The 14,064-nt window shown below is 42.0% G+C and overlaps 1 protein-coding gene across 4 annotated transcripts in view; it reads right to left on the bottom strand.

Moving 5' to 3' along the window:
• Nucleotides 1-3,830: 3,830 nt before the first annotated feature.
• Nucleotides 3,831-14,064, bottom strand: part of KIAA1328 (KIAA1328 ortholog) — a 403,426-nt gene continuing 393,192 nt past the window's right edge. For all 4 annotated transcript variants that reach the window (XM_019013838.4, XM_019013839.4, XM_063699151.1 and 1 more), the window contains one exon: nucleotides 3,831-7,137. In XM_019013838.4, the coding sequence (XP_018869383.3) occupies nucleotides 6,927-7,137 (211 nt within the window). In that variant the 3' untranslated portion in view covers nucleotides 3,831-6,926. The remainder of the gene's footprint in view (nucleotides 7,138-14,064) is intronic.

Raw genomic sequence — 14,064 nt, 5'->3', positions numbered from 1 at the left:
TCTCCTCCTCCCACATGGTCTGGGTTTTCATCCTTCTTTCCTAACTCTATCACTTCCAGGTCATTACCCCACAAAGACATACAGGCATACCTCAGAGATATTGTGGGGCTAGTTCCAGATCGCCACTATAAAGCATATATCACAACAAAGGGAGTCACACAAATTTTTTGTTTCCCAGTGCATATAAAAGTTATGTTCACACAACTGTAGTCCACTGTAGTGTGCTGTAGTCCACTAAGTGTGCAACTGTATCATGACTAAAAACAATCAACACATATTAACTTAAAATCCTTTATTGCTAAGGATCATCTGAGCCTTCAGTGGGTTGTAATCTTTTTTTTTTCTTTTTTTTTTCTGAGATGGAATCTTGCTCTGTCTCCCAGGCTGGAGTGCAATGGCGCAATCTCAGCTCACTGCCACCTCCGCCTCCCGGGTTCAAGAGATTCTCCTGCCTCAGCCTCCTGAGTAGCTGGGATTACAGGTGCCTGCCACCATGCCCAGCTGATTTTTATATTTTTTAGTAGAGACGGGGTTTCGCCATGTTGGTCAGGCTGGCCCTGAACTCCTGACCTCAGGTGATCCACCCGCCTCAGACTCACAAAGTGTGGGATTACAGGCATGAGCCACCATGCCGGGTTGGGGGTTGTAATCTTTTTTTGCTCATGGAGGGTCTTGCCTTGATGTTGATGGCTACTGACTGATCAGTGTGGGTTGCTGATCAGTGTGGCTGTAGCAATTTCTTAAAATAAGACAACAATGAAGTTTGGCACATAATTGACCCTTCCTCTCATGAAAATTTCTCTGTAGCATGTGATGCTATTGGATAGCATTTTACCCACTGTAGAACATCTTTCAAAATTGGAGTCAATTCCCTCAAACCCCGACGCTGCTTTATTAAATTTATACAATATTCTAAGTCTTTTGTTGTCATTTCAATTATGTTCATAGCATCTTCATCAGAAGTAGATTCCATCTCAAGAAACCACTTTCTTTGCTCATCCAGAAGAACCAGCTCCTCATCTGTTCAAGTTTTATCATGAGATTGCAGCAATTCAGTCACATCTTTAGCTTCACTTCTAATTCTAGTTCTCTTGCTATTTCCACCACATCTGCAGTGACTTCCTTCATTAAAGTCTTGAATCCCTCAAAGTCATCCATGAGGGTTAGAATCAACTTCTTCCAAACTCCTGTTAATCTTGATATTTTGACCTTCTCCCATGAATCACAAATGTTCTTAATGGCATCTAGGATGGTGAATCCTTTCCAGAAGGTTTTCAATTTACTTGGCACAAATCCATCAAATAAATCATTATCTATGGTAGCAATAGCCTCAAAAATGTATTTCTCAAACAATAAGATGTGGAAAGTTGAAATTACTCCTTGATCCATGGGCTGCAGAATGGATGCTGTGTTAGGGGGCATGAAAACAACATTCTTCTTGTAAATATTAATCAAAGGTCTTGGGTGACCAAGTATATTGTAACAGTTATATTTTGAAAGAAATCTTTTTCTCTGAGCAGTAGGCCTCAACAGTGTGCTTAAAATATTCAGTAAACCATGCTGTAAACAGATGTGCTGCTATGCAAGCTTTGTTGTTCCTTTTATAGAGCATGAGCAGAGTAGATTTAGCATCATTCTGAATAGCCTTTGGATTTTCGGAATTGTAAATGGGCATTGGCTTTAACTTAAAGTCACTAACTACATTAGCCCCTAAAAAGAGAGTCAGCCTGTCCTCTGAAGCTTTGAAGCCAGGCATTGACTTCTCCTCTCTAGTTACGGAAGTCCTCAATGGCATCTTCTTCCAATAGAAGGCTGTTTCATTTACATAGAAAATCCATTGTTTAGTGTAGCTACCTTCATCAATGATCCTAGGTAGATCTTCCAGATAAATAACTTGCCGTAGCTTCTATATCAGCACTTGCTGTTTCACATTATACTTTTACATTATGGAGATGGTCTCTTTCCTTAAGCCTCTGCTAGCTGCAAGCTTTTCATCTACAACTTCATCTCTCTCAGCCTTCAGAGAATTGAAAAGAGTCAGGGCTTTGCTCTGGATTAGGCTTTGGTTTAAGGGAGTGTTCATACAAAAAGTTTTGCATGGGCCTGGGCGCGGTGGCTCACACCTGTAATCCCAGCACTTTGAGAGGCCGAGGCAGGCGGATCACCTGAGGTCGGGAGTTCAAGACCAGCCTGACCAACATGGGGAAACCCCGTCTTTACTAAAAATACAAAATTAGTTGGGCGTGGTGGCGAATGCCTGTAATACCAGCTACTGGGGAGGCTGAGGCAGAAGAATTGCTTGAACCCGGGAGGCGGAGGTTGCAGTGAGCTGAGATTGCGCCATTGCACTCCAGCCTAGGCAACAAGAACGAAACTCTGTCAAAAAAAAAAAAAAATGTTTTGCATGGATCTTCATGGCAGCATTCTTCATAATAACAAAAAAAAAAAAAAAGGGAACAACCCAAATGTCCATCAACTGATGAATGGATAAACAAAAATGTCATATATTCATATGATACAGTATTATTTGGCAATCAAAAGGAACCATGTATATGTGACAGCATAAATGAACCTTGAAAACATTATGCTGTGAAAGCCAGTTACAGAAGACCACATAGAATATGATTTCATTAACATGACATGTCCAGATATGCAAATGTATAGAGATAGCAAGTCAATTAATGGTAGGCTAGGGCTGGCAGTATGGAGGGTGACTGCTAAAGGGTATGGGTTTCTTTTCGGAGTGATGAAAATGTTCTAAAATTGATTGTGGTGATGGAGGCAACTCTGTGAATATACTAAAGACTACTGAACTGTACACTTTAAATAGGTAGACTGTACAGTATTTGAGTAGTCTCTCATAAAGCTATTACCAAAAAAAAAATTTTAAAAGGGCTTTCGTTGCTGATTGGCCAGGAGTGCTGAAAAGTCAAGAGTGAAAACTTGACTTTGACTCGTCTCTCTTTAAACTGGGCTTGGGTGAAAGCCAGTTTGTGAGGTGTTAAGGGGCAATGAATCCAAGACTGCTCCCTTTAGAAGTCTTGTTGTAAAAGGAAAGGGAGAACCACAGTGGTGGAAAGAAGGGATGATAAAGTTAGCTGAAAGTCTGGGCTATTCACAGCGTATTTTTTTCAAATTAGGGGGGATCTTACACTTGATTGAAGTCCCTTGATTCCCAGACTGGGTCTCCAGATTCCTAAACACCCAAATGGTGTTACCAGTAGTCCATGAGCAATTTTCATTTTCAGTTTGGGAGCTGTTTGAGTAATGATTCTGTTCCTGCTACCTGTGCCTCTGAGGGGCAGGTGCGAAGTCTCCGTATTCAGGTGCAGGTGCCAGCCTGGGTTGGGGAACAGGGGGCAGGACAGGGTCTCTGTCTGAGTTGAATCCACAGGTGTGATCTCAGAATTGAGCACTTTAGGCACTGAAGCCCTCACATACATTCTTCCAGCAACTAAAGGCAACTAGGCAGGGCCATTTTTCTTGTCTTAAAGTGCTGTGATACTTCTTCCTTGCTGAGCAGCTATGGGGGTAGGCACAGAGGAGGGACTTACAGGTGCAGAGAGACAGAATGTTGTGTTCCAACAAGCACAAAATCTAGAGGCGGCTTGGTGTTCACGTGATGTGAGTGAGCAGGAGCCACAGCAGAAAAACCTACTGGGATGTGACAAACCATTTCCTTTCTCTCAGTCAACGACAGGCTCCTGCTGTTTTAACAAGTACTGAGGAAAATAACATTTTGATAACCTGCAGGTCTGCACTTGCTTTCAAGCTATGCCTCACTGATCTGATGAGGGATGTTCAAGGGACAATTCAATATCAAACCCACATGGGGAAAATAGCCATAGAGATGATTTATTAACTTGAAATCTCATACGTACATAAACATTTGCTCATATTCAAAATACACTCTGAGCTGAGGATAAATCGTGAGTTGGAAGGAGTCCGCCACAGCCTCCATCTCTCTTAGCAGACTTCGTCCAGCTCTGCCCCATCAGGCCTCTCCTCTCCCCTGATTCTCTGGCCAGAAGATCTCTATTATGAACTTGGTGCCAGAAGCAGGGACAAGTGAAGAGTAGCTCTGAGGGAGCAGAAAGAGTCCCTCTCTCCCCATGACATTTGGGGTGCTCTAGAAAAGTCCCCATCATGGGGATCAGGTTTGGATAAACACAAGTTTGCCTCCTGGAAAGCGGACTGTTAGCAAAAGCTTTTCTATGATTCACTTTGGTTCTCTACATCAAGAACTGTGGGCCTTACTTAGGGAGTTCAAAGGACATGCTGTGTCCTTTTCCATTTTGTAAACATTGATTGGTTTTTCTCTCACAGGAGTTGGGCAGCAGGGTGGGCAATGGTGAGGCACTATCCGCAACGCCCTCGGCATGTGTCCAGTCTTGCTTTGGGAAGTGTCTAGAGGCTGGACGAGCAAATCCCAACCAGTCAAGGGTGGGAGACTTGAGAGGGAGGAAAGGCAGATTCCTTTGTGCCAGATCCTTTCTCTTGGGATAGTCTGCAACAGCTTTGAGGCTCTGTAACAACCTTTCATTCATATGTATGTATATATTTCAAAGTAAATTTAAATAGATTAAAATGTTAACATGTACTATTCAATTAATAATGAAGACATTAGATTATATACAAATTTACATCCTATTGCCCTTGCACCAACACCAACAAAATGTCCATTAAGTTAGAAAAAGGCAACTGGTGATGAGTTTTGCATGTGAAAAATGTATTGGTTGATATTCTGCTGAAAGCCCATCTCTGCTTTTCCAAATTGGCCATTCATGGAGAGGCAAAGAAGCAATAAAACTCCACTCTGTGGCTGTGACCCCCAAAAAGCCTTTAGTTTAGACTCTGTTTACGATTCTTCTAAAGGCAAACAAGCTTCTTCAAGAAACTGTGATCCTTTTCTTGATCCTCTGGCATTCTCTCACTCCAGAGTTTTAAGGACACTGGAGTCTGGAATGGGTGACTGGGCATGGGAGTAGTCTATGGGAGTCAAGTACACTTAAGCTAGTCATGACACAGGGGGCAAGGAAAAGAAAGTTCTGGCAACCTAACTTTAACTGAAAAAATGGCTGAGGGCTCTTAGTTTGCCATCCACCCATTTCTGCCATACCACAGAAAGCTCCACACTCCAAAGGCTTTTTGATGTGGGATGAAACTGATTTTGTTACTCTCAGAGGTGAACTTTATAAAGAAATTTTAATCTGTAATGATTTTCCAACTTTTTAAGGGAATGATTATAACTAGTTAGTCTTGACTTTATATTTATTTCAGAAGAAAAATATAATATTGGTGGGCTCCATTCTTTTCTACTCCAAAGAATAAAAAACCCCAAGTGAAAGAAGGCTGGGTGGAGGTGACAGCGCCAGGCTCAGCCTGAAGAGACATGAGCTTTGGATCTATCTGGATAAGGAGGCTGCTCAACAAGGCTTTTCTAGATTGAAACAATCTAGTTTTAATTAAAAGAGTAATTCAGGGAAGCCACGCAGACTCGCTGCATGCAGGCTGCCCTGGGTGGTATGACTTTGTCTACCAACACTGACTAAGTCTTACTCCCAGTTTAGTTAGGGTTGGTAAAAAGGAGAGAAAAAAAGCCACACCCTGCAGATCAAATAAAATTCCCAAGTAATACACATCTGGGAACACACCCTCCCCTTGCTTTCAATGACTGGAGAGTTCTGAACTCTGGCTAAACCAGGATCATCATCCCCATTAGCTTGAGAGGCTACTAGGGACCACTGCAAGCTGAAGGACCCATCTCAAGAGCTCTGTGGGAGAAAAGACAGCAGACAGGATGAGGTCTGCACTGCATAACTTCCATAGGCTTTCTCTGGGTCAAAACGAGGCCCAGTGAGAAAAAGTAGGGAGACCCTGCTTGGGTGGTGGAACATACTCTGGCAAGTAGAGATGGTTCTTTGGGGCCACGAGCAGAGCACCTGTGAGGCCTGGTCAGCTCGTATCCTTTAATCCTCATGGAGGAAAAGGGAGGGCCAGAGGAAGCCCATCAGCTTGCAGCAGCTTGTATCACTCTCTCTCTAGTGGCATTTTCCGTAGACATAACCATGGGAAGTTCACAGGAGCGCGTGTGATGGGGGGTGGGGTGAATAAGCTGAACACTTGGGTAAATAAAAATACCTAGAGATTGTTCTTATTCATTCTGGGATATTGGAGGGGTGGTCACCCAAACATTGGTAGAAGAGTGCTTCAGGCTTGTGCCTCCACTGAATTTCCCCAGGGCTAATCACTCCCTGATGTGATTTAGTGCTGCTTGCTCCCAAGGATTGGCTGGGTCTCACCCTCCAGCCCATTGAGCTCTTTGGTTATGGTATGGGCAGCTGCCAGGCTGATGGCTACTGAGACTGACTCACAATTGGCTCTCGTGTTGTTTGTGATGGCAGGGGCACCAACTCCAACTTCAGAATTAAAGGACCACTTACAGAAATGTAGTAGTGAGAGAACAGGATGAGAAAGATGAGAGAGTCTGCCTTTCTGAAACTGCTTATGTTTCAAAGGGGTTACTTTTAAATTAGAGGGATTTTTCAGTGGAAAGGTTTTTCTTGTATATAAAAGTGAGTCAGCCTTTTCTAGCAGAAGTTTGAGAAGGAAACACTCTTGAAATGAGGCTGAATATGCAATGGTTTCCACCACGCAGAAAGTATCCTACGTTAATTTTCTAATCTGTTTAGCATATAAAAGATACCATCTTCCATACCTACCCCTTAGTGTGTTATCGAATGCCTGGTCTGATTGAAAACAACCTGGGTTGTTAGAATGATTTCTATATTCAATATGTAACAGGATGCTAGTGAGACAGGTCCCCGTGAAAGGAGAGACACAATTACTTTGCGATGAAATAATTTAAAATCCTAGATCAGTATGTGAGGAAACCCACAAATTTCCTAAGAAAATTTTGCAATATGTCAAATGAAAAATATATCTTCCAGAATCTGATTCTCGTCCAGCTCTTCAGGGGTTCTGTGCATCCCCATCTTCTTCCGGGTTGATTTTAGAGGACTGAGTCGGAAAGTACCATGATTCCAGGCCCCAGCTTCTCTGGGGGGATAGCGCTGAGGTTTGGGCGCAGAGTTTGGGCTCAGAGACTGAACCAAATCCAACAAAGATGTCTCATACCTGTAAGACATATAACCCAGACAGGAAAAGATCAGATTACTAGAAAATGAGAATCCAAGAAGCCCAGCAGAAATGGGCTGTCCAGGGCAAGAATTAGATTACAGATCACATCATGTGTAAGATGCTGCTTAAGGGAATTTTTGTGAAGGTAAACACCAGAAGGACTTGAAGAACCTAGGCCCTGCTGCCTGTCCATAAGCTCTTCTCTTTTGCTGACCTCTAACATTCCTTTATAACTTATGAAGAGAGATTGTAGAGTGGGAAGAGTAATCATGATAACAGTAATGATATTAACAGTGACATTTACTGCAGGCTTACTGTCAGGCACTGTTCCTAACACTACAAATATTTAACCTTCCTATAATCCTCTAATGAACCCTAGGAAGTAGGTACTATACTACTCTCATCTCCATTATAAACATGCGGAAATTAAAGCTCAGGGAAGTAACTCATCTAACAGAAAGCAATTACACAGCAGAGTCTAGAATTGAACCCAGGTGGTTTGTCTCCAGCACTCTCATCCAGGACACTAAAGCTGCCTGTCGAAATCTTCACAGACAGACACGCTTGGTTCAAATCTCTGTTCTACCATTTGCAAGCTGTGTAATATTGGGGAAGTTATTCAGTGTCTCAGTTCAGTCTTTTCATGTGTAAGAGGCTAGCAAAACTCCAGTTAGGATTAAATGAATTCATTGATATAAATGAATACATAATAGGCACTGAATAAATGTTAGTTCCTTCCTGTTAACCCCCTTCCACTTTTTCTAGAAGTTTGGGAAAAGATTCAAAATCTATAAAGACATCCCTCCAAAGAAAGACTGCCTTGTGTCCAGCATTCTTTTCAGAAAGGGTAAGTGCAGAGCAGCTTAGAGGTAAAAAAACATTCTGGAGGCCGGGTGAGGTGGTTCATGCCTGTAATCCCAGCACTTTGGGAGGCCGAGGTGGGTGGATCACTTGAGGTCAGGAGTTCAAGACCAGCCTGGACAACATGGTGAAACTCTGTCTCTACTAAAAATACAAAAATTAGGCGGGCATGGTGGCGTGTGCCTGTAGCCCCAGCTACTCAGGAGGCTGAGGCAGGAGAATCGCTTGAACCTGGAAAGTGGAGGCTGCAGTGAGCTGAGATCGTGCCACTGCACTCCAGCCTGGGCAATAGAGCAACCAAACAAACAAACAAAAAACCAACCAACCAACCAAACAAACAAACAAAAACAGTTTGGAGTACCACATAGGGCCCTAAGGGGATAGCTGGGGCCAGAACCTAGCTCCAAATTAATGGTGGTGACAATGGCAGAAGCAGCAGTGGTGACAGGCTGGGTTGTCTGTTTCCCAAGCCCATCCCTGTGGCAAAAATGTCATCTTTCTGGCCTGAGAACTGGGATAGGAACTGCTAAGATTAAGGCTACAAATGCCAGTAAATTATTAGAAAATAAAAACATACACGTGGACATTACAATGAAGCATATCAGAGATATATTAGAAGCCTTCAAAGAGTTTAGAATCTCTGGTTTTAAAAACTGCTACAACACTGCAAAGCGAATATCCACAGGTTTGGAAATAAAAATTAAAGATTGTTGCATTTGATAGGAAAAAACCCACTATTCTCATATGCAATTTCTAATGAACCAATTATTAATGAGGAATACAATTTTTAAATTTAATTTTTCTTTGTAACTGAAGATGCTGCTATAGAAAGCATAAACAAGCACTGTGAATTATAGACAAATCATTAAGTGATTTTTGGTTTCTTATATGATCTTTATATGTTACAGAACATGCTAGAGAAAACATTAAAATGATATCATAGAGATTTGCATTTAAAATTAAATTCCAACATGTATGAAACTAATGTGTATGAAGAGTTAAATCTTTTTAGAAAATCTGATCCCCAAGAATAATCACCTCTATATAAACTAAAATTCATATTTGGAAATACTTTATTAGAAATCTATGCAAATGTTGGCACAGCCTACAAAATACTCTTAGCAGCTCCACTGTCAGTTGCATCAACAGAAAGATCCTCCTCAAAATTAAAAATTAGAAAAAATTGGGGGATACAGTTCCAAGATGGCTGAATAGGAACAGCACCAGTCTGCAGCTCCCAGTGTGATCGACAAAGAAGATGGGTGATTTCTGCATTTCCAGCTGAGGTACCTGGTTCATCTCATTGGGACTGGATGGACAGTCGGTGCAGCCCACAGAAGGCAAGCCGAAGCATCACCTCACCCAGGAAGCGCAAGGGGTCGGGGGACTTCCCTTTCCTAGCCAAGGGAAGCCATGACAGACAGTACCTGGAAAATAGGGACACTGCCACCCAAACACTGCGCTTTTCCAACAGTCTTAGCAAACGGCACACCAGAAGATTATAAACCACACCTGGCTCAGTAGGTCCCATGCCCACGGAGCCTTGCTCACTGTTAGTGCAGCAGTCTGAGATCGACCCGCGAGACAGCAGCCTGGCAGGGGTAGGGGCATCTGCCATTGCTGAGGCTTCAGTAGGTAAACAAAGCAGCCGGGAAGCTCAAACTGGGTGGAGCCCACTGCAGGTCAATGAGGCCTGCCTGCCTCTGTAGACTCCACCTCTGAGGGAAGGGCAGAGCTGAACAGAAGGCAGCAGGAACTTCTGCAGACTTAAACATCCCTGACAGCTCTGAAGAGAGCAGTGGTTTTCCCAGTATGGTGTTTGACCTCTGAGAACGGACAGACAGCCTCAAGTGGGTCCCCGACCCCTGTGTAGCCTAACTGGGAGACACCTCCCAGTAGGGGCCGACTGACACCTCATACAGCTGGGTGCCCCTTGAGATGAAGCTTCCAGAGGAAGGATCAGGCAGCAGTATTGCAGTTCTGCAATATTTGCGGTTCAGCAGCCATCTGCTGGTGACACCCAGGCAAACAGGGTCTGGAGTGGACCTCCAGCAAACTCTAACAGACCTGCAGCTGAGAGACCTGACTGTTAGAAGGAAAACTAACAAACAGAAAGGAATAGCATCAACATCAACAAAAAGGACATCAACACCAAAACCCCATCTGTAGGTCACCATCATCAGAGATCAAAGGTAGATAAAACCACAAAGATGGGGAGAAACCAGAGCAGAAAAGCTGACAATTCTAAAAACCAGAGTGCCTCTTCTCCAAAGGATCACAGCTCCTTGCCAGCAATGGAACAAAGCTGGACAGAGAATAACTTTGACAAGTTGACAGAAGTAGGCTTCAGAAGGTTGATAATAACAAACTTCTCCAAGCTAAGGGAGGATGTATGAACCCATCGCAAGGAAGCTAAAAACCTTGAAAAAAGATTAGACGAATGGCTAACTAGAATAAACAGTGTAGAGAAGACCTTAAATGACCTGATGGAGCTGAAAACCATGGCAGGAGAACTATGTGACGCATGCACAAACTTCAGAAGCTGATTCCATCGAGTGGAAGAAAGGGTATCAGTGACTGAAGATCAAATGAATGTGTAACACCTAACCTTGTTTTTTACTCTAGCTCACTACTTTAAATTTTCCTTTTTTTGTCTCCTTAATTGCCAGCCATGTTTCCCATATGAATACACTCTCCCTGGCTGGGAAAGCCGGACAAACTCCATTTGACCTCTTGATTTACAAGACATTAAGGGCTCCTTACCCAACCCCCTTCCTTAAGGAGTTAACCTGTGTAAGCAGATCCTCAGCATTTCAAAGGAGCCCAATTAACTGATAAGATACTGGAGCAAACAATGTATGAAGTTCCCAGGGTTTTGCTCAAAGAGATAACAACACAAAGCCTTGAGTTCCTGTCCGGCATAGCATTTATATCTAACTATAAGGAAGGATTTAGAGCCTTGCACCTGGTACCCTTGCTCTTTTTGTAACCATTTGTCTTTTAAATTGTTCATTTCTCTGTAACCATTTGCTTCTTTTGATTCTTGCATGTTTATACTTCTGTAGAGTTATTGCATTTAAGTCCCCCTCCCCTTCCTAAACCTAGGTATAAAAGTTAAGCCCCTTCATCGGGGCCAAGAGAATTTTGAGCGTTAGCCATCTCTTTGGCCGCCGGCTTAAATAAAGGACTCTTAATTTGTCTCAAAGTGTGGCATTTTCTCTAACACCTGTGGCTATAACAAATGAAATGAAGCGAGAAGTTTAGAGAAAAAAGAGTAAAAAGAAACGAACAAAGCCTCCAAGAAATATGAGACTATGTGAAAAGACCAAATCTACGTTTGATTGGTGTACCTGAAAGTGACAGGGAGAATGGAACCAAGCTGGAAAACACTCTTCAGGATATTATGCAGGTGAATTTCCCCAATCTAGCAAGGCAGGCCAACATTCAAATTCAGGAAATACAGAGAACACCACAAAGATACTCCTTGAGAAGAGCAACCCCAAGACACATAATTGTCAGATTCACCAAGGTTGAAATGAAGCAAAAAATGTTAAGGGCAGCCAGAGAGAAAGGTCAGGTTACCCACAAAGGGAAGCCCATTGGACTAACAGCTGATCTCTCCGCAGAAACTCCACAAGCCAGAAGAGAGTGGGGGCCAATATTCAACATTCTTAAAGAAAAGAATTTTCAACCCAGAATTTCATATCCAGCCAAACTAAGCTTCATTAGTGAAGGCGAAATAAAATCCTTTATAGACAAGCAAATGCTGAGAGATTTTGTCACCACCAGGCCTGCCTTACAAGAGCTCCTGAAGGAAGCACTAAACATGGAAAGGAACAACCGGTACCAGCCACTGCAAAAACATGCCAAATTGTAAAGACCATCGATGCTAGGAGGAAACTGCATCAACTACAAGCAAAATAACCAGCTAACATCATAATGACAGGATTGAATTCACACATAACAATATTAACCTTAAATGTAAATGGGCTAAATGCCCCAATTAAAAGACACAGACTGGCAAATTGGATAAAGAATCAAGACCCATCAGTGTGCTGTATTCAGGAGACTCATCTCACGTGCAGAGACACACACAGGCTCACAATAAAGGGATGGAGGAAGATCTACCAAGCAAATGGAAAGCAAAAAAAAAAAACACAAAAAAACAAAAAAACAAAAAAAAGCAGGTGTTGCAATCCTAGTCTCTGATAAAACAGACTTTAAACCAACAAAGACAAAAAAAAAAAAAAAAAAAGAGACAAAGAAGGCAATCAAAGAATGGTAAAGGGATCAATTCAACAGGAAGAGCTAACTATCCTAAATATATATGCACCCAATACAGGAGCACCCAGATTCATAAAGCAAGTCCTCAGAGACTACAAGGAGACTTAGACTCCCACAAAATAATAATGGGAGACTTTAACACCCCACTGTCAATATTAGATAGATCAACGAGACAGAAGGTTAACAAGGATATCCAGGACTTTAACTCAGCTATGCACCAAGCGGACCTAACAGATGTCTACAGAACTCTCCACCCCAAATCAACAGAATATACACTCTTCTCAGCACCGCATCACATTTATTCCAAAATTGACCACATAGTTAGAAGTAAAGCACTCCTCAGCAAATGTAAAAGAGCAGAAATCACAACCACGGTGCAATCAAATTCAAACTCAGGGTTAAGAAACTCACTAAAAACTGCACAGCTACATGGAAACTGAACAAACTGCTCCTGAATGACTACTGGGTAAATAACAAAATGAAGACAGAAAGAAAGATGTTCTTTGAAACCAACGAGAACAAAGACATGACATACCAGAATATCTGGGACATATTTAAAGCAGTGTGTAGAGGGAAATTTATAGCACTAAATGCCCACAAGAGAAAGCAGGAAAGATCTAAAATCAACACCCTAACATCACAATTAAAAGAACTAGAAAAGCAAGAGCAAACAAATTCAAAACCTAGCAGAAAGCAAGAAACAACTAAGATCAGAGGACAACTGAAGGAGATAAGAGACACAAAAAACCTTCAAAAAATCAATGAATCCAGGAGCTGGTTTTTTGAAAAGATAAACAAAATTGATAGACCAATAGCAAGATTAATAAGGAAGAAAAGGGAGAAGAGTCAAAGAGATGCGATAAAAAATGATAAAGGGGATATCACCACCGATTCCACAGAAGTACAAACTACCATCAGAGAATACTATAAACACTTCTAAGCAAATAAACTAGAAAATCTACAAGAAATGGATAAATTCCTCGACACATACACCCTACCAAGACTAAACCAGGAAGAAGTTGAATCCCTGAATAGACCAATAACAGGATCTGAAATTGAGGCAATAATTAATAGCCTACCAACCAAAAAAAGTCCAGGACCAGAAGGATTCACAGCCAAATTCTATCAGAGGTACAAAGAGGAGCTGGTACCATTCCTTCTGAAACTATTCCAATTAATAGAAAAAGAGGGAATCCTCCCTAACTCATTTTATGATGCCAGCATCATCCTGATACCAAAGCCTGGCAGCGACACAACAAAAAAAGAGAATTTTAGACCAATATCCCTCATGAACATCGATGCAAAAATCTGCAATAAAATACTGGCAAACCAAATCCAGCAGCGCATCAAAAAGCTTATCCACCATGATCAAGTTGGCTTCATCCCTGGGATGCGAGGCTGGTTCAACATACGCAAATCAACAAATGTAATCCATCACAAAACAGAACTAAAGACAAAAACCACATGATTATCTCAATAGATGCAGACAATGCCTTCAACAAAATTCAACAGCCCTTCATACTAAAAACTCTCAATAAACTAGGTACTGATGGAATGTATCCTGAAATAATAAGAGCTATTTATGACAAACCCACAGCCAATATACTGAATGGGCAAAAACTGGAAGCATTCCCTTTGAAAACTGGCACAAGACAGGGATGCCCTCTCACCACTCCTATTCAACATAGTGTTGGAAGTTCTGGCCAGGGCAATCAGGTAGAGAAAGAAATAAAGGGTATTCAATTAGGAAAAGAGGAAGTCAAATTGTCCGGGTTTGCA

The sequence above is a fragment of the Gorilla gorilla genome, chromosome 17 (assembly GCF_029281585.2).
Source record: "Gorilla gorilla gorilla isolate KB3781 chromosome 17, NHGRI_mGorGor1-v2.1_pri, whole genome shotgun sequence".
In the NCBI taxonomy this organism is placed as follows: Eukaryota; Metazoa; Chordata; class Mammalia; order Primates; family Hominidae; genus Gorilla; species Gorilla gorilla.
The sequence above is the reverse complement of the archived record's forward strand: the minus strand, read 5'-3'. Positions and strand labels throughout refer to the sequence as shown.